The sequence below is a fragment of the Sphaeramia orbicularis genome, chromosome 17 (genome assembly GCF_902148855.1).
Source record: "Sphaeramia orbicularis chromosome 17, fSphaOr1.1, whole genome shotgun sequence".
Lineage (NCBI taxonomy): Eukaryota > Metazoa > Chordata > Actinopteri > Kurtiformes > Apogonidae > Sphaeramia > Sphaeramia orbicularis.
Window position 1 is genome coordinate 45,479,119 of NC_043973.1, and position 20,213 is coordinate 45,499,331.

At 36.0% G+C, this 20,213-nt stretch overlaps 1 protein-coding gene across 1 annotated transcript in view; it reads left to right on the forward strand.

Moving 5' to 3' along the window:
* The window catches only part of LOC115436667 (cysteine-rich secretory protein LCCL domain-containing 1), a 43,122-nt gene extending 26,963 nt beyond the window's left edge, over positions 1 to 16,159 (forward strand). The window contains 13 exon segments of the mRNA XM_075353525.1: positions 1,286 to 1,401; positions 1,993 to 2,093; positions 3,462 to 3,629; positions 3,727 to 3,787; positions 5,822 to 5,888; positions 5,985 to 6,081; positions 6,084 to 6,125; positions 6,223 to 6,255; positions 10,354 to 10,426; positions 12,112 to 12,125; positions 12,128 to 12,180; positions 13,588 to 13,721; positions 15,622 to 16,159. Coding sequence (XP_075209640.1) covers positions 1,286 to 1,401; positions 1,993 to 2,093; positions 3,462 to 3,629; positions 3,727 to 3,787; positions 5,822 to 5,888; positions 5,985 to 6,081; positions 6,084 to 6,125; positions 6,223 to 6,255; positions 10,354 to 10,426; positions 12,112 to 12,125; positions 12,128 to 12,180; positions 13,588 to 13,721; positions 15,622 to 15,673 — 1,011 coding nt within the window. The 3' untranslated portion in view covers positions 15,674 to 16,159.
* The last annotated feature ends 4,054 nt before the right edge of the window (positions 16,160 to 20,213 follow it).

The window sequence follows — 20,213 nt, forward strand, 5'->3', positions numbered from 1 at the left end:
TGGATGAAGGAAAACCAAGCCTGTGACCATCAGTAGATCATCCTCACTGTGTTGTTCTGTGTGTTTTTAGGGTGTTTTGCATTTCTGTCTACTGTCTTTTTATGATGTCTTTTACAATATTTTGCCTTTTTGTCAACTGTCTTTCTTGTCACCTGCCTAGGGACTACAGATGGAAATTAGCACTGCTGCTACAATCTGGCATATTTACAGCTGCAATTGTTGTAGATGTTCATTAGTATGCACTGTCCCTATTAATTAAATAAATAAATAAAATAAATAAATAAATAAAATCTAGAGATGAAAATGACCTTTTAATACCAAAACAAACAGCAAAAAAAAAAAAAAAAAAAGTTAAATGAACAAAGAAGACCAAATTGAATTGGACTGAATTGGAGACATTTGTGAGTTCTAAAGCCTCTGACAATGGGGAACATAATAATAATAATAATAATAATAATAATAATAATAATAATAATAATAATAATAATAATAATAATAATAATAATAATAATAATAATAATAATACATTTTATTTTTGTAGCGCTTTTCATGGAACTCAGACACTTTACATAAAGCAGATAAAAACAGAAACCAAACACATTAAAAACAGATAAAAGCAGGTGCAAAAGGCAGATATACAAACATTAAAACATTAAACATTGAACAACACATTAAAAGCATTAAAACATTAAAAGCAATCTTAAATAAGTGAGTTTTTATAAGGGATTTAAAGGTGTTGAGGTTGGAGCAGTGTCGGGTGGTAGGCTGGAGGGAGTTCCAGAGGGTTGGAGCAGCGATGGAAAAAGCTATAGTATTATCATCATACCTACCTACTGTACTGGTAATCGTATTAATTTTTTGTTGTTAATATGAAGGCATCCTAAAGATGCTTTTTTTTTTTGTTTAAGATGGAAGTGTTTCTTTGGTTCTGGGAATCTTTTAAAAAGTATATTTATCTTTTAAAAGTGTAACCAGAGACATTTAGTATTGAAACATGTATGGGCAAACTGTTTCACGTAGATGAGTTTTCAGTTCACAAGATGCAGGCTCTTGGGGGTTTTGTGATTAGTGAATCAAGGTTAAAATAATTTCAATGCGAGTATTTTCTTGTTACACATAATCAGAAATAACATGAGAGACTAAAATCCAGAAGTGAAAATGACCTTTTAACTCCAAAACAACCTGCAAAACAAAAAAAAAACAAATGGCGAGGACCAGGTCAATCATGACAAAGACTAAACTCTTACCAAACGTTCCTATATTTTGTGCGTATTTGAATTCTCAGTTGGTGTGGGCGACCAGTAACCGTATCGGCTGTGCCATCAACGTGTGCTACAACATGAACGTCTGGGGGATGATCTGGGCTAAAGCTGTTTATCTGGTTTGCAACTACTCTCCACCGTAAGTTTCTTCTTCTTTCAGTGAGATATGGTGATTATTTTTACAAGAATTTCTTGCTATTTGTGGATAATAATAATAATAATAATAATAATAATAATAATAATAATAATAATAATAATAATAAGTGGTTAAGGGGGTTTTGTTTGATTTTTTTTCCTTTTTTTTATGTTTGAATACCTGTGTATTCTGTATTTGAAATTTAATTTAATAAATATATTTAAGCAGAATAATAATAATGATGTGATGATGGTGATAATAATAATAATAATAATAATGATGATAATAATAATAATGATGATGATAATAATAATAATAATAATAATGATAATGATAATAATAATAATAATAATAATAATAATAATAATAATAATAATAATAATAATAATAATGATAATAATAATAATAATAATAATAATAATAATAATAATAATAATAATAATAATGATAATAATAATAATAATAATAATGATAATGATAATGATAATAATAATAATAATAATAATAATAATAATAATAATAATGCCCAGTTTTGTGTTTGCCTGTTGTCTGCCTTTTTCTAACTTTGGTAAGTGTCCTTCTGTTCTTTTTCAGAGGGAACTGGTGGGGTCATGCACCTTATAAATATGGAGCTCCGTGCTCTGCCTGTCCATCTAGTTATGCCGGAGGCTGCAGGGACAATCTCTGCTACAAAGGTGGGTTTTTATACTGTATGTATGCCTTATTTCCATCAAATGAAAACCAGGTGTCGATTACAAGTCGAGTCTCTGAAAATAGAGGGCGTTAAGGGTGACATGAAGAAGTAAAAGCTGGATCTTGACTGAAGGCCAGGTGATAAATAATACAGATATACTTCTGATAACTATCATGAAATGTGCTGCCATTTAAGGATAATGTAAACTTAAACCAGTTCCATTTAATACATTCAACAATATATGATCTGTTTTCAATACTTTGCAGTTCTAGATCTCCCATCTGAAGTGTTGTTGTGTTGTACGGTTTTGGCCACTGCAGGTGTGTGTCCTTTTAAGCAACACCTGGGGTAGCAATTGTGGGCCCCCTGAAAGGTAAACGTTGTGGGCCCTTCATAAAATAAAGTATCTGTAAATTTGTCGTCAGAGTGGGGGGGTGGGATTGTCTACGTGGTGTAGGGGTGGGAGGTATATACGTGGGGGTGGATGGTGGGTGGGGGTTCCACCGTAACTGGCGTGAAGCCGAAAGGGAAACTTAACTTTGGTTGTCCAACTTTTGGCTTCTTGTCATATTTACCCCCCCCTTAACGGCACCCCAGAGTGACGCTATCATTTGTAGAAACTTACAAGCACAACAGGATGACAACACACAGTTAAATCACTGTTTAGCAATTAATAGATTCAACTCAATTGCATACTTTTATTTTTTAACAGTTAAGGAAGGGCTGTGCTTGTAGAAAAGCACATAATAGAGTCGTGGCCAAAAGTTTCAGCAGTTGCACAAATTAACTCTGCATAAGTGCGATTTATTTACCAATACACATCGCTGAAATGTGTAAAATGCTTGAAATTGTCCTTTAATGTACCTCAGAAACTAGTAATACTTTTGTTATTTACTACTACTAGTATTTCTATTGTGAAATGGCCTGTTTTTAGTTCTGTTTTTGTTGTTATTGTTATGATCACCCTGCCCCCTGAAGGGGAGACAAGGGGTTTGTTTGTTTGTTCGTTAACACTTTAGCAGCAAAACTATTGGTTGAATTCATACCAAATTTGCTTTATAGATTGCCAGTGACCCAGAATAGATCTGATTACATTCTGGGAAAAGTAGATCAAAGTTAAAAATTTTTTATGAATTTTTAAAATCTTTTTTTTTCAAAATGGGGTTCTGTATTAAATATGAATATATCACATTTACAACCCAATAAAGTTATAAATAAAGGCCTGCCTTCTTCAGATAAAGGTGTGTTACCTTCTGCAGTCGAGGTAAAAAAAGGACCAGGACACTATTTTAAGTATATACAGCACAGTCCCAAACAGTTCAACCTCATGAATGTAAGAATGTGGTCAGTAACTGAACCGCGTTTCCAGACGGCGGTGTGGACCGGCGTCCGGCTCCTGAGATCGAGGAGACAAACTACATCGAACCTGAACCGGATCCAGTGAGGGACCGGGATCCCCAACCCAGGGCCCAGTCGCCAAACCCCTCCCCCAATGACAACCTAGAGAGAAACCAGGTTGTCAGCACTGAGCAGATGAGTAAGGACTGCTCCCACAATGCACCACTTCTATCAACCTGACAATGACCTGACCAGTGTATGGTGAATATTAAGGCCTTTGTGTGTGTGTGTTACAGGTCAGCAGGTCGACTGTGAGACCAAGCTGAGAGATCAGTGCAAAGGAACGACTTGTAACAGGTAAAAGCAGAAAAAGACGACAATGTGACGGAAAATAAAAAATAAAAAGTTTGTTTGTTGTTGTTAATACAGTTTATTATTCCTTACTATTATTATTATTAGTAGTAGTAGTAGTAGTAGTAGTAATATTACTATTACTACCACTGTTATTATTTTTGTTATCATTATTACTATTACTTACATACTTATATTACTTATTACTTACTTATAAATTGTTATTACAACTACTAGACAGACAGACAGACAGATCATTTTATAATATTATAACATAATTACTTATTATTATTGCTAATTTGTTACTTTTTTCTACTAATACTCTCTAATGTTCCCTGTTTTTCACTGCTGTTTTAATAATTGATTTTATTATTATTTTCATTCCAAACATAAAGCAACGTAAACAAAACAGTGGGATTGTGCAGTTGTGTTGTTTATTGTATCCAGTGTGCATGTGTGTTTGTTGTTAATTTTTTAGTTTTCTCATTACTTATTATTATTATCATTATTATTATTATTATTATTATTATTAGTAGTAGTAGTAGTAGTAGTGTTGTTATTACTATTATTATTCTTGCGTTATCGTTATTGTTATTACTATTACTTTTACCAACTTATTACTTAGAAATCATTGTTATGACTACGATCGATCGATCGATAGATAGATAGATACTTAATGTTTTTGTTAATGTATTATTTATGTTCACTAATACTTTCTAATGTTGCCTGTTTTTCACTGCTGTTTATATAGTTATTGTTTCTATTTTCTTTCCTTTTGTCTTTTAATATTTCTTTTACGTATATATTCGGTGTTGTGCTCTGCTGGAACCTTAAAGGTGCGGGAGACTTTCGTCACCAATTTTTCATCAGACCTGTCAAACCTCAGTCACATCCTCAGTATCATGACTCTGTCAGTCTTTCTGTCATTACTCACCTGAATCTCTTCCCTCACAGTGAACAGTTTCTTAGTGCCATCCACTATAAACAAACCATGTGTTTACAAACAGAGACGGGAGGGAACTCGGGCATCTTCGGAATTTTGTCGCAACATGCATTGTGGGAAGCAGAGGTTCACGTAGCCGCCTGACAGCAGCAGTACAGCCATATGATATTATACGGATGAAACAAACATGACGCGGAAACGGCTGAAATGCAGAAACGGCTGGAGGGAAGCAGACCTCCAGCCGTTTCCACGTCCTGTTTGTTGTAGCTGCTGCTGCCAGACGGAGCTCCACTTGCTCCACTTCTGCACTTCAGCCGTTTCCGCGTCGTGTTTGTGTCACCCGTATACTACCATATGGCTGCACTGCTGCTGCCGCTGCTGTCAGGCGGCTGCATGAACCTCTGCTTCCCACAGTGCACATCACGACAAAATTCCGAAGATGCCCAAGTTCCCTCCCGGCTCTTTTTGTAAACACATGGTTTGTTTCTGGTGGATGGCACTAAGAAACTGTTCACCGTGAGGGAAGAGATTCAGGTGAGTAATGACGGAAAGACTGACAGATTGGAGATACTGAGGCTATGACTGAGGTTTGACAGATTTGATGAAAAATTGGTGATGAAAGTCTCCCGCACTTTAGCTTCCTTAATTGATTCCTCTGCCCAAATGATGAATAAAGTTCTACAGGGGTTGGACAAAATAATGGACACCTTAAAAAATCAACAAAATATAATTTAATATGGTATTACAGCCTCAATTCTCCGAGGGTATTGATTCATACAACTTGTGAATTGTTTCCAAAGGAATTTTAAGCCATTCTTCAGTTAGAATACCCTCCACCTCTTTAGAGACGATGGCGGTGGAAATCGACGTCTTACTTGAATCTCTAAAACTGACCATAAATGCTCAATAATGTTGAGGTCTGGGGACTGTGCCGGCCATACGAGATGCTCAACTTCATTAGAATGTTCCTCATGCCATTCTTGAACAATTCTAGCTGTATGGATTGGGGCATTATCATCTTGAGGTGAAGGTGTTTCCATTATTTTGTCCAACCCCTGTATTTGATCTAATCTGATTAACACTGACTCTTTCCTCAGATATGAATGTCCACCTGGATGCCTGGACAGTCCTGGGAAAGTCGTTGGAACCGGACACTATGACATGGTAAACCATTAGAACACATATACACAGGGGTTAAAATGTCATGTTTGGTGTTGATTTATATATGATTTGTGCATGTGTCTTTGAACGTTACACCAGCAATCCAGTGTGTGTGGGGTGGGGCTTCACTCAGGAGTCATCGATAATGATGGAGGATGGTTGGACGTGACCAGACTGGGAAGAAAACAACACTTTACCAATCCTATAAGAACGGGATCCAATCAATAGGTAAGAAGAAGTGTTCATATTTAGTTTTGATGAAGGACAGAATGTTAAAATTAGGTGGTTATGTATAATAAACTCACACTGTTTTTTAAATTTACAGAAAAAACAGGAGGTGCAAATTCCTTCAAAGTAGACACAGTGCCAGGTAAGAACACATTTTACTTTACATTTACTTTTCTTTTTTTTTTTTTTTTTTTACATTTACTTTTCATGGAGACATTGTACTTAAAACAGCATAAGACAAAAAATGATGTAGAGCACAGGTGTCAAACACGTGGCCCGGGAGCCAAAACCGGCCCACACAAAGGGTCCAATCCGGCCCCCGGGATGAATGGCAAAGTGCAAGTTAGGGCATCAAAGTCAAAAATAATATCATAATAACCTTTAAATAATGACCACACCAATTTTTCCTCTTTGATTTAGTGCAAAAAACATTAAATTATAAAAAAATGTTTACATTAACAAACTCTCCTTTACAATGTGAATAACTTGAACAAATATGAACAACCAGAAATGTTTGTAGAAAATTAAGTGCAATTTTAACAATATTCTGCCTGTTACTAAATGTTTTGTGCATATGTATAAATACTAAGTCGAGGCATAATATTGATAAAATTGTACTTATATTTCTTAACAAATTCCATTTTTTTCAGGTTATTCACATTCTTTTTGTTTGGATAGTTTGTAAATGTAAATATTGGCATAATTGAATATAATTGTTTGCACTGAAACAATTTGGAGTTGTCATTATTTATTGGCTATCATGCTATTATTGTACTGGTCCGGCCCACTTCAGATGAAATTGGGCTGAATGTGGCCCCTGGAAGAAAATGAGTTTGACACCCTGATGTAGAGGATATAAGACAATAACAGTAGTGGCTTTTCCATTGGACATCTGCGCAAAAATTTACCGATATTTACTAAATGTCGTAAAAATAGAAGTGCGTAATGTCAGTTTTTCTAGTAAATCACAAGTGCAATGATTTGTTTATTTATTATCGTGAGATGACACGAGAAGTCATTCCATAAACATGGCAACGAACTTAAAGTCATGTTGATTTACAGATATATTCATTATTATTATATATTACCCCTCCTATCTTATAATAAAGTGGAAAAATGATTAGGTTCCTGGTGTGTCCACACATACCATGTTTCCTTTAAATCTCTTCGTCTTCTCCTGTAACATCCGTCAACACCCTTTTTTTTTTTTTTTTTTTTAAATTCACATGACTGTAGTTGCAGAAAAAGGTCTTTCCATTGCAGTTTTGTGTGATATCCATTTGCGCTACGCCCGAAAAACCACCTCTTTGCCAGCGGTAAAAACCTTTTAAATCAAAAACAAGAGTTTTGGTGAAATTGTCGTTTTTCCATTGGGCAAATTTTTATGCACAATTTATATTCATGCAATTTGAGGGTCAATGGAAAAACGACTATTGTCTGTTGTAACAAGATGAAAATGACGCAAAAGAGCATTTTAGCAGAAAAGCCTCGAGGTCGACTGATATGGGTTTTTCTAAGGCTGATACCAATTTTACAAAGTCAGCCGATGGTCGATATCTACAGGCGATTTATTTGGCCAATTTTTTTGTTTGTTTTGCTTTGGGGGTTTTTGAGCACATTGACCGTAAAATACAATTTATAATCAAATATTTTTATGCAGCAATATAAATGAAATTATTAATAAATGTATACATAGAACTCTTTTAATATTTATTGAACTTCAAGTGCTGCCCACACAGGTGCCTGGTCAAATACCTTATAACATTTTTACTACTGATCAAATATCGGCTTTCAAAAAAAAAAATTAAGGCTGTCATGTTAGTTTGTGTATATTTCTTTTTGTGGTTAGATGCTGCCAATACTGAACTTTATTGTTGTTGTTGTCTTTATGTCTGAGGTTGAAGTTGAAAAAAGTCAATATATCGGCCCAATATATCAGCCGGTAGATATACTGAACAACAAAAGAAATGCAAGTTTTGGTCGTTAATTTAGGCTAGAGTTCAGCTGTCCTGTTGAGTTGTCAACTGAGATACACATTACAATAAGTGAGTTGTAACCATTGGAGCGTGTGTTTGCAGGCAAACACGACCACGAGTGGTGTTGAGCACGTGTACAAAGTATTGGAGGCGCGGTACGTTTTGAGTGATATGGTAGTGGGAGCAACAAATGGGAGTGGCAATTCCCTTTGTTTATCCGGGGGCTATAAAAAGAAATGGTAAGATTCAAAAGTTACTGCTTACCACGATGCCTCGCCTTAACGATAATCTGAGAGAACGCGCCATTGGTATGCTTGATGCTGGTTTAACGGCTCGCAACGTTGCCAGACGTCTGCAAGTGCACGAGTCCACCATCAGTAGGCTGAGGACACGATTCCATGACACAGGGACCACTCGGGACAGACCAAGATCCGGAAGACCACGAGTGACCACCTGTAATCAGGATCGCCATATTCGCTTGGCCCATCTTCGTGACCGTAAACTCAGCGCTACAAGGACAGCAAGAGAGACCCACTGTAAATTTCACATCTGGATATAAATATCTCATATGAAACCAATATTCATAATAAAACTCCCATATAAACCAATACCGAAACATACTTGTGTTTCTTTTGTTGTTCAGTATATATTGGTCTACTTCTACTTAAATCCTCTGGTGTCCTGTCCAGAGTGGCCCTTCCTAACCACTAGGTGAGTATAATAGGCACAGTCATAGAATAATGTAAAAAATAAAATAAAATAAATTAGTGCTGTCTGTTTTTAACTCTTTAGCATTTTTTTGTATTTCATCAACTTGAGCCGTAAACAAAAATACCAAATGCTCAATAATTGTCATGTTTTTGTTTTTGTTTTTTTAACATAAAATGCAATTGATAATTAAGATTTTAATGCAGCAATATAAATGAAATTATTAATACACGTACGCATAGAACTCTTTTAATATTTATTGAACTTCAAGTGCTGCCCACACAGGTGCCTGGTCAAATATTTTATAACATTTTTACTACTGATCAAATATCGGCTTTCAAAAAAAAAAAAATTAAGGCTGTCATGTTAGTTTGTGTATATTTCTTTTTGTGGTTAGATGCTGCCAATACTGAACTTTATTGTTGTTGTTGTCTTTATGTCTGAGGTTGAAGTTCTGAGATTCACTCATAATGCATGTAATTCATGAAATTCATTGTTTAGAAGACGAAGACTTTTATCATTGTTGACATTATGGATTTTCACGGTGAATTCTTGTAAATATGGGCGTAAATTGTTACAAACCGCTGCTGTGCACTGATATCTACATTGTACAGGGTGAGTCAGAAAAAACGCTCTTTCCATTTAAAGAAATTGTACCGCTAAAACAGAAACACTGATTTTTCTTTTGACCATACAGTCATATTGATGTGGTTATTGAGCATGTCTGGTGATGTAGTCATAGATTTATTGCATTGCATAAGAGAGAGAAGGTCCATTGTTTATTGGGCACTGAAATACCTGCCAACACAATGTATGCCACAGTGAACAAACTTGAAATTGACAACAATTACAGGAGTCGGGGCTTTGCTTTCACACTCAGGACATAGGCCTACATGACAGTGCCCAGGGAGTTTTCATCATGGCAAGACCACAGCGATTGCAGGTATTATTTCCTCATCAGTTGTCTGTTTGGGTCAGGAGAGAGAGTGGCCACCTAGATTCCCGGACTTGACCCCCCTTGATTTTTTCTTGGGGGTATCTTAAAAACCGTGTGTATCAGACTGTTCCACAAACTCTTCAGGAACTCCGAAATCGCATCACGGCTGAAATCCAAGCCCTACGACGAACACGAATGGCGAGAAGAGCTGTGTTAGAGATGCGACAACGAGCACAGATTTGCATCAATCTGAATGGTAGCCAGGTTGAAGGTCGTGCCGGACGACTTCGTTGAGACAAAACATTTTGATGGCGAGTAAACATGCTGTAATGGTTGACAATTTCAATTTCATTCACGGTGGCATAAACAGTGTTGGCAGATATTTCGGTGCACAATAAACAGTGGACATTCCCTCTGTTATGCTATGCCATAAATCAATGATTCAATTGCCAGACATGCTCAATGACCACATCAATATGACTGTATAATCAAAAGAAAAATAAGCATTTCCATTTCAGTGGTACAATTTCTTTAAATGAAAAGAGCGTTTTTTCTGACTCACCCTGTACACTGAAAAAAAAACTCCACCATAGTATAATTTTTGTGTTTTTTCTCTCAGTTAAGGCTGTGACATGTGACACCACTGTTGCACTTTTCTGCCCTTTCAAGAAACCTGTGCGACACTGTCCCAGGTAACGTTCTATTTTTAATATATTATGGCAGAATCGAAGGTCTGAACAAAAGAGCCCCAAGAGTTTGATGCATATTTATACATGATCTATGTGTCTGTCAGTGAATGTTAGGAAATTTCATAAACTGAATAGACTACAAAACTTTTAGCTAGCTTAACTTTCTGAAATATCGATGACATTTTTTCTTAGTATAGGTTATTCTGTTAATTTCAATCCATAAGACAGCTGTCGTATAACTTAACAAACGCAGATTTTTCATGGGAAAATATTATATCGATGCTGTTTTGTTCTATAGATTCTCACACCCAGTTTGACACTTACTGATCCTTTGTCAAGATATTAGCTTTTTTATTTATTTATTTATTTTTTTATTGGGTAGCTTTTACAGCCTCATTTTCTTATGTGCAAGGTCTGAAAAACATGGTTATGTTTAGGAATAAAAACAAAAAAAAAAAGCTTTGTTAGGGTTAGGAAAAGGGTCAGGGTAGTGTTAAAATAAGAAAGACAAAGAGGAAAAACACATTGATAGACTTTGATTTGATTCGATTCAGTTTGATTTGATTAGATCAGACTTTATTGATCCCACAGTGGGGAAATTCAATGGCTAAAGCAGCAACAGCTTAAGTGCATGAAAAATGTGCATGCATAAAGAGCGTGTAAAAGACAATATAAAATAATATATAATAATAATAATATATTATTATTATTATTATTATTATTATTATTATTATTGTTGTTGTTGTTGTTGTTATTATTATTATTATTATAGCAATAACTAATAAAACTCTAGCGATTCTATATATATTTACAACAGAGTGACTCATCTTTTCGTATTTTTTTTATTTTATATCTTGTGTAATACCACTGACAACCACTAGATGCTGCTCCAATAATACCCTGGTTCCCATACATTTACTCTGAACTTTTGTGTAAAAATAATGCATCGATAATTGTTTTTTGTCAGCTAGTCCTTATCATAAATAATAATAATAATAATGATAATAATAATAATAATAATAATAATATTATTATTATTATTAGTTATTATTACTATTATGTTATTATTATTATTATTATTATATTATTATTATTATTATATTATTATTGTTATTATACTATTATTATTATTATTATTATTATTATTATTATTATTATTATTATTATTATAGCAATAACTAATAAAACTCTAGCGATTCTATATATATTTACAACAGAGTGACTCATCTTTTCATATTTTTTTATTTTATATCTTGTGTAATACCACTGACAACCACTAGATGCTGCTCCAAAAATACCCTGGTTCCCATACATTACTCTGAACTTCTGTGTAAAAATATGGCGTCGATAATTGTTTTTTGTCAGCTAGTCCTTATCATAAATTTCCAAAACTTAAGGAATTGAATTTACTACTATTGCACAGTCCTGCGCCTCAAAACCTGATGCACCCACAAATTGACGTGTGTGTGGTCATTGTATAAAAATGTTACTTAATGAGCTACCTGGTTAAATAAAGGTAAAATAAAAATAAATAAATAAATAAATAAAATTGAAAACTGATGCCACAGGGTCATTATCATTAGTCTATAATGACTTAGGGGTGAGAATGGGCTCTAATAATAATACATAATACCACACGTACAACTGTCAGACTACATGTGTTCAATGAAAACACCTTCTTTTTCCAGGTTGTATTGTCCCAGGACTGTCTCCATGAAAGTCGAGCTCGAGTCATCGGGACAAAATATTACTCGGATGTAAGTTGTTGCATGAGTGTGTGATAATATTTAGTAAAACACCGGTGGAACTAATAATATTAACCCTTTCATGCATAGAGGTCACTACAGTGGACAGCTATTCTACAGCTGTTCTCTTGTAAATTCATTGGTTTTATTGTTTTAGTTCCATACCAGCCAATACAGTGGACACTTAGCATCATCCCATACAGTGCATTTCATACCATTACTGTAACTATGCTGTTCTTGAAACGGAGTCTGCAGTGACATGTTTTAGTGGAAATCAACAAACAAAACGGTTTTTTTTTGTGCAAATTATCTCCATGAAATGAATAATAACTAGTATTAGAGTATGTTAAAATGTAGGAAAACATCTGATTAGCAACATTAAAAATGTTTTTATTGCATACTTTTCCATATCACTTTCTGATATTAGGTTTTAAATACAGTCTACTCTCGTTATACGCCAACTTCCGTTCACGGCCAAATTGGCGGTATAGCGAAAATGGCGTTACAACGGGTTGCGTCCATAATGTGCATGTCTTTACTATATATGTCTATGCTGCCTCCGTTAACCCGTTCTAATGCGTTTCTAAATAAATCTTGATTCTGTTATGTTGTTGTAAGGGATCATTTAAAGTGGGGAAACATTTTAAGCATTATTATACCGTGTCGGAAATGACCCCATCATCTTGAGCTTTGGCTTAATCCCACGTCCTCTTCCCGACATCCTGACCTACTGAGTGTTCTGCGATAAATGAACGGTGGCCGTTCCGTAGACCTACTCGTAGCTTGTCGCGATCAGCGTCTGGGCGTTTGTTTCAGTGCATTGTTAAAATTTATGTGTACTCGATGGCAATCACGCTAGCGGTATACACGGTCGGGAAATCAATGGTATAAGTGTTGTTTGTGCGTGGAACTGGCTGCGCGATGGCGATAGGCGGAAATGGCGGTAGCTAATGGAATAATGCATTGGGATTTTGTGCAATGGTTTGGTCGGCGGGTGAGCGAAAATGGCGGTATAACGGCGGGCGGTTTAACGAGAGTAGACTGTACATGTTTCTTTGTTTGAAAAATTAAATGCATGGGGTCCGGCTGAGTGGACAGTTTTGTAACTCCTTAAAAAAAAAAAAAAAAAAAAAAAAAAACTAAATTGCATGTTTTTTTCATGCCTATAGAGCAATAAAAAACACAAATATTGTGACCAATGTTCTCATAATTGCATGAAAGGGTTAAAAGTTTCTCTGTTTTCATGGGAGTTCCTGTAAGTCACAGCAGTGGGCAGGTTTACACCCAAATGTAAAGGAAAATTTAACTGGATTTTCAGCAAATTACCGTTTATAGACATAAACCAGACTGCTTTACAGGTGGACGCTGACAGATTATTCCAGGTCGATTTAAAACTATCATGAAAACTGTTGTTTCCAGAAATCCAGTATCTGCAGAGCAGCGATTCACACTGGAGTGATCCAGAACGAGTCTGGAGGATACCTCGATGTGATGCCAGTGGACAAGAGGAAGCAATACAACGGCAGCTACCAGAACGGCATCACCTCAGAAACGTAGGCACAATCAATCAATGAATTAATCAGTTAATCAATGCAATTCTATTTTTAATATTATTGTCAATCATCTTGTTTAAGCTTTGATAACATATTAACCCTTAGGTCCCACTCAGGCATTTTTGTCCATTTTTCTCTTTTTTTTTTTTTATTTGTTGATCATTTTTTTGGCTGTGTTGCAGCTTTTGGCATGAAATTTGGCTTTTTTGTTATATTTTTTTAAATCCAGTGTCTTTTACTCTCAGATGTGTCAGGGTCAGGCTCAAGAGTTTCATGCATCTGCCTACAATAAGAAAATGGTTGAAGCTGATAAAATACAGTAAAAATGTCAAATATCACCAGATTTCTTCTAAATAAGATGTTGACATTAGAGAAAGTACAGTGTTAAAGTGTAACGGCAGTGAGATTAAAACATGTGGTTCTAATGGAAGTCGATGGGACATTTTTGACCATGTAGAAAACCAGAGAGCGTATTTGACACTACAGAAAAAACACTAATGCAATCAAATCAATTTTGTTGATAATCTTTGACCTATCTAAGGCTCTACTAACCACCAGTGTTTCATCCACCTGCTATTTATTTTATGGAAAATATTCCATTTTTTGTGTTGTTTTTATAATAAATCACTCAGAATTCAAGTGATTAAAGTAGCATTTAAAGGGTTAAAATCCTGAAAACTGTTGAATGTTTGGCAGTTTTGAGCATGGAGGACGTTGTTTAAGAGATTTATTAAAGAATAAGTAAATTTTAAAAAAAGCAAGAAAAAATGTTGACGTTTGATGATTTTATAGTTTTTGTGTTTTTGTACTTTTTTGTCCATGAGCGTGACCAGGGTTTGTTTGTTTTTTTTTTTATTATTATTATTTTGAGGGAGGCATAAGGGTTAAGAACATTTCTGTTTTTTATTATTCAAGATGAGTTTATTTGAGTAATTAAGTGATAATTTTTTGTTGATGAAAGGTTCGTTTATTCATTAACGCCCATTTAATTTTATTTTATTACCAATGAAAAAGGGCACTTTTCAGTTTATATTGTGCACACAAAACTGTCTGATAAAGACCCAAACGTCCACCGACGACCAAAACCATCTACTGATCTAAACTGTTGATCCACTAATCCTATCAATACATGTAAATAATTGGTGTAAAATGCAGTTTGTCATCTTTTCATGGTCATCACATATGACCCATTTGGACGCTCAGAGGTTCCGTAGTTACCGTGGAAACACTGTCATCTTCTACAACATTGATTCATCAGTAAAACGCATGGAGTTGGATCAATGACAGTGGATGGACACACTGGGTTTTATGTTCAGTTAATGAGAGATTTAGCTGAAAAAGTCTTGATTTCTTCATTATTTTTTGTTTTGATACAATAATCTTTGAATTTTTAACCTGCCTTTTATTTTTACTCTGCTTTATTGCTTGTTTTAAACTCTCCTGTTTTACTGTTTTACTGTACAGTGTCCTTGAGTGCCAAGAAAGTTGCCTTTAAATAAAATGTATTATTATTATTATTATTATTATTATATATTATTATTTACTGAGATTTTATGAACATCTACATAATTAGTCAATTAAACATAGGAAAATAGAGGATTTCCACAGGAAAAAATGCAAAATTCAGAGGATAATATTATAATAAATGGTGATAAATCACTTAGGAAAGTTTAAATAGAGAGAAAAAAATTTGGTAACTGCCACAAAAGTTACACTGGGTCCTTAAGGGTTAATGTATTTTTCCCAAAACATTTCAAGTACCCCCCTGGGCTTCTTCCAAATGCCCCTGTGGGTGCACATACCCCACTTTGGGAACCCCTGCTCTAGAGTATAACATACTGAAATGTGATTTGTGTTAAATCTGCTCCTCTCTGACCACATCTCTGTTCTCTCCTTTCAGCTTATTAAACCCAACGGCAGGAAAAGCCTTCAGAGTGTTTGCAGTCATCTGAAAAACCACCCTCAAAGGACACAGCGCCGTCAACTTTGGCCACTTCTCATACACAGAACCCACTGATTATCATCTCACTACCTGTAATTACCCTCATTCCTCCAGCGAATAACTCAGTTTTAGCCTCGGAGGCTAAAACGGCATCATGATTTAACCTGAGGCTTCCATTTTAAGAGCGGACACGAGTGTCTAATAATAGCGAAGGATATTTGGTAAATGCTTTATGTCTTTGTAAAATTTATAGAGCTGACCGTAACCGAGCTGCAGACGTGACATCATGGTTTTTAACACGTGAAGCTGAATAAACGGCGCCAAATTTAGAGTCGCTCAAGGTGAGGGTTAAACGGTGACATCAGAGGTTTCAGAGACGAACAGTCGTATGCTCTGGTGGAGTTTTACCAGGTAAAAAAAAAAACGGGAACATATAGTGAAATATAGTTCATTTTAATTTAATCAGCCCATCAGTAGTCGCTTTTCCATTGGACATCTGCGCAAAATTTTACCGATTTTTACTAATTGTAGAAAAAACAGAAGTGCGTAATGTCGTTTTTTTTCCATTAAATCACAAACGCGATGGTTTGTTTATTTATTATCGCGATATGACACGAGAAGTCATTCCATAAACATGGCTACAAATGTAAACATCGTCTTGATTTACAGATATAGTCATTATTATTATATATTACCCCTCTATCTCGTACTAAATTGAAAAATGGTTCCACACTTACCGCGCCATGTTTCTTTTAAAACTCTTCTTCGCTTGTTGTAACGTTCGTCAACATCCGTTTTTTGTTTTTTTGTTCTTTTTTTTACGCGAGTCCAGTTGCAAAAAAAGGTCTTTCCATTGCCGTTTTGAATGATATGCTAATTGAGCTACGACCAAAAAAAAAACAAACAAAAAAAACACCTCTTTCCAGCGCAAAAATTTTTAATCAAAAAATGAGTGCGAAATTGTCGTTTTTCCATTAGGCAAATTTTTATGCATAAGTTACATTCGCGCAATTTGAAGGTCAATGGAAAAGCGACTATTGTTCACAGTTTTGTGTATTTCTAAGGGGGACCAAACCAGACCTGTGGGGAAAATATAAGAAAGGGGGAAAATACTGCCAAAAGTCGCAATTTGTACATTATATACAGTAATTATCAACATTTCATATTTAACATTAGCTGATTTTATGGTAAAATCCTGTGTAGTTTGCATAAATGTGTGAACTAATGAGCTTTATTATTGTATTAAAGGTACAATTTGTAATATATGTCAAGAAATATACATGTATGAATCACTTTATTTCTAATTAGTTTCATATATCCATGATAACAGCTTATGGAATGATTTCTATGCAGGAATTTTGGGTCTGATTTTCCATATTTGCTCCCAAGTGTCTCAATGTCTCACGTTTCACTTCAATAACAAGCAACCAGACCAGCCTGGCCTGGCCTGGTCTAGTCTGGCCTGGTCTGATCTAGTCTGGTCTGGTGTAGTCTGATCTGATGTAGTCTGGGCAGTCTGGTCTAGTCTGATCTAGTCTAGTATAGTATGGTCTGATGTAGTCTGGCCTTGTCTGGTCTGGTCTGATCTAGTCTAGTATAGTATGGTCTGATGTAGTCTGGCCTTGTCTGGCCTTGTCTGGTCTGGTCTGTCTATAGTCTAGTATAGTCTGGTCTGATGTAGTCTGGCCTTGTCTGGTCTGGTCTGATCTAGTCTAGTATAGTATGGTCTGATAGTCTGGCCTTGTCTGGCCTTGTCTGGTCTGGTCTGATCTAGTCTAGTATAGTATGGTCTGATGTAGTCTGGTCTGGTCTAGCTGATCTAGTCTAGTCTAGTCTGACCTAGTCTAGTGTAGCCTGGCCTGGTCTGATCTAGTCTAGTCTAGTCTGACCTAGTCTAGTGTAGCCTGGCCTGGCCTGGCCTGGTCTGGTCTAGTCTAGTGTAGCCTGGCTTGGTCTGGTCTGGTCTAGTCTAGTCTGCCCTGGTCTAGTGTAGCCTGGCCTGGCCTGGTCTGGTCTAGCCTAGTGTAGCCTGGCCTGGTCTGGTCTAGTCTGATCTAGTCTAGTCTGGTCTGGTCTGGTCTAGTCTGACCTAGTCTAGTGTAGCCTGGCCTGGTCTGGTCTAGTCTAGTCTGGTCTGGTCTAGTCTAGTCTAGTCTGACCTAGTCTAGTGTAGCCTGGCCTGGCCTGGTCTGGTCTAGTCTAATCTGACCTAGTCTAGTGTAGCCTGGCCTGGCCTGGCCTGGCCTGGTCTGATCTGGTCTAGTCTAGTCTAGTCTGACCTAGTCTAGTGTAGCCTGGCCTGGCCTGGCCTGGCCTTGCCTGGCCTGGCCTGGCCTGGTCTGGTCTGGTCTAGTCTAGTCTAGTCTGACCTAGTCTAGTGTAGCCTGGCCTGGCCTGGTCTAGTCTGACCTAGTCTAGTGTAGCCTGGCCTGGCCTGGTCTGGTGGTCTAGTCTAGTCTAGTCTGACCTAGTCTAGTGTAGCCTGGCCTGGCCTGGCCTGGCCTGGCCTGGTCTGGTGTCTAGTCTAGTCTAGTCTGACCTAGTCTAGTGTAGCCTGGCCTGGCCTGGTCTAGTCTGACCTAGTCTAGTGTAGCCTGGCCGGTCTGGTCTAATCCGGTCTGGTCTGGTCTGGTCTGGTTTGGACCCCCCTTCCTCCCATCCTGGTAAATACAGATTGTATAGATTGTACATACTTCTATTGTAAATAACATGTTACACTTTATGGAATGCTGACTTGTTGCTTTTTTATTCACGTTTCTAACACATTTTCCGTCCAGTCAGCGGTGGTCGTAGGTGGAGGAACAGCTTTGGGCGGTCGAAGCATATTTGTCTCTCCTCCTTTTATTTTTGTCACTAATTTCCCCATTTGCTGTTATTCGCTCATTTGTAAATTGTGTATGTAACATATCGTTGTATTTTATGCTGCATTTCCCAGCTTGTGTTAATAGACTGATATAAATATAAATGAACCTGGCAGGCCGGGTATGTGCATGCTGAATCATAATTAAAACACATGGGATTAAATTGATATGTTTGTTGTTTTTAATGTCGTTTTTCCATCATACGTGCTGAATAAAGACAGGAGAAAGAGCCTTCACAGTGCTGTTTGTAGCTCTTAAATCCCACTAAACCCAAGTTAGAGCCCTGACTTTGTTGACATTGTATTGCATTGCACTTGTTTTCAGTTTTTGCGGACATATGGTTGCAGACGTACAGGCTGAGCGGCCGCACTATTTTAATATCAGTCTCCACAGCATCCAGATATCCTGAGGAATTCTGGGCATTAACGTTTCAACAACATCTCAAATTCAGCTGCAGATCAAACATTCGAGTAACGTTTCTCTCTAGAAAGCGGTGGGTGTTTCCAGGAACCGAGGGAACGCAGAGGAAGCCAACGCTGCCTGTTTTTGGGGGTCGGAGGAGGAGATGTTATCAGCCCGTCGACTTTCAAATACAGTGGAAATGGCAAATGAGCGGTCAGTTCAGTCAGAAACAGTCAGCGTCACCCACCAAACCAACGCTCCATTATTTATGTCCCGTCCATTCAGTTTAGGATTTTTGTACTTTTTCAGGTGCTGTGGCCAAATGCCCAAAATAATACCTGTCAGACTGACATTTATTATTTTGCATTTTAGGAATTAAATAAACCATCCTGAGAAACATCATAGTTCAGGGGAAAACTCTGTAAAGAAAAAGTAAGCAATGAAATTACAAAACCACCATGATGTTGAAATGGTATTTTCTTTTTCACCTTTGGTACAAAAAAAAAAAAAAGAAAAAAAAAAAGGCATGCACAAAAATAGGAATATTAAACTCTTTATTGGGTTAAATGTCTCATTTCAAGTAATATTATCTGCCAGTGCAGTAAGAAAAAGACACTTATCAAGATTTTTTAAAATAAGAAATTATTATCTTGACTATAGAATGTTAAAATTCGTATTTTAACATTCTATAATGCTAAAATAAGAATCATCTGAGAAACATCGTAGTTCAGGGGAAAAGTTTGGAAAGAAAAAGAGAAAAGCAAGCAATGAAATTACAAAACCACCACGATGTTGAAATGGTATTTTCTTTTTCACCTTTGGTAAAAAAAAAAAAAAAAGCGTGCACAAAATAGGAATATTAAACTCTTATTGGGTTAAAATGTCTTATTTCAAGTAATATTATCTGCCAGTGCAGGAAAAAAAAGACACTTATCAAGATTTTTTAAAATAAGAAATTATTATCTTGACTATAGAATGTTAAAATTAGTATTTTAACATTCTATAATGCTAAAATAAGAATCATCCTGAGAAACATCGTAGTTCAGGGTAAAACTGTAAAGAAAGAGTAAGCAATGAAATTACAAAACCACCACGATGTTGAAATGGTATTTTCTTTTTCACCTTTGTTAAAAAAAATAAATAAATAAAAAAGGTATGCACAAAAATAGAAATATTAAACTTTATTGGGTTAAAATGTCTCATTTCAAGTAATATTATCTGCCAGTGCAGTAAGAAAAAGACACTTAGCAAGTATTTTTAAAATAAGAAATTATTATTGACTATAGA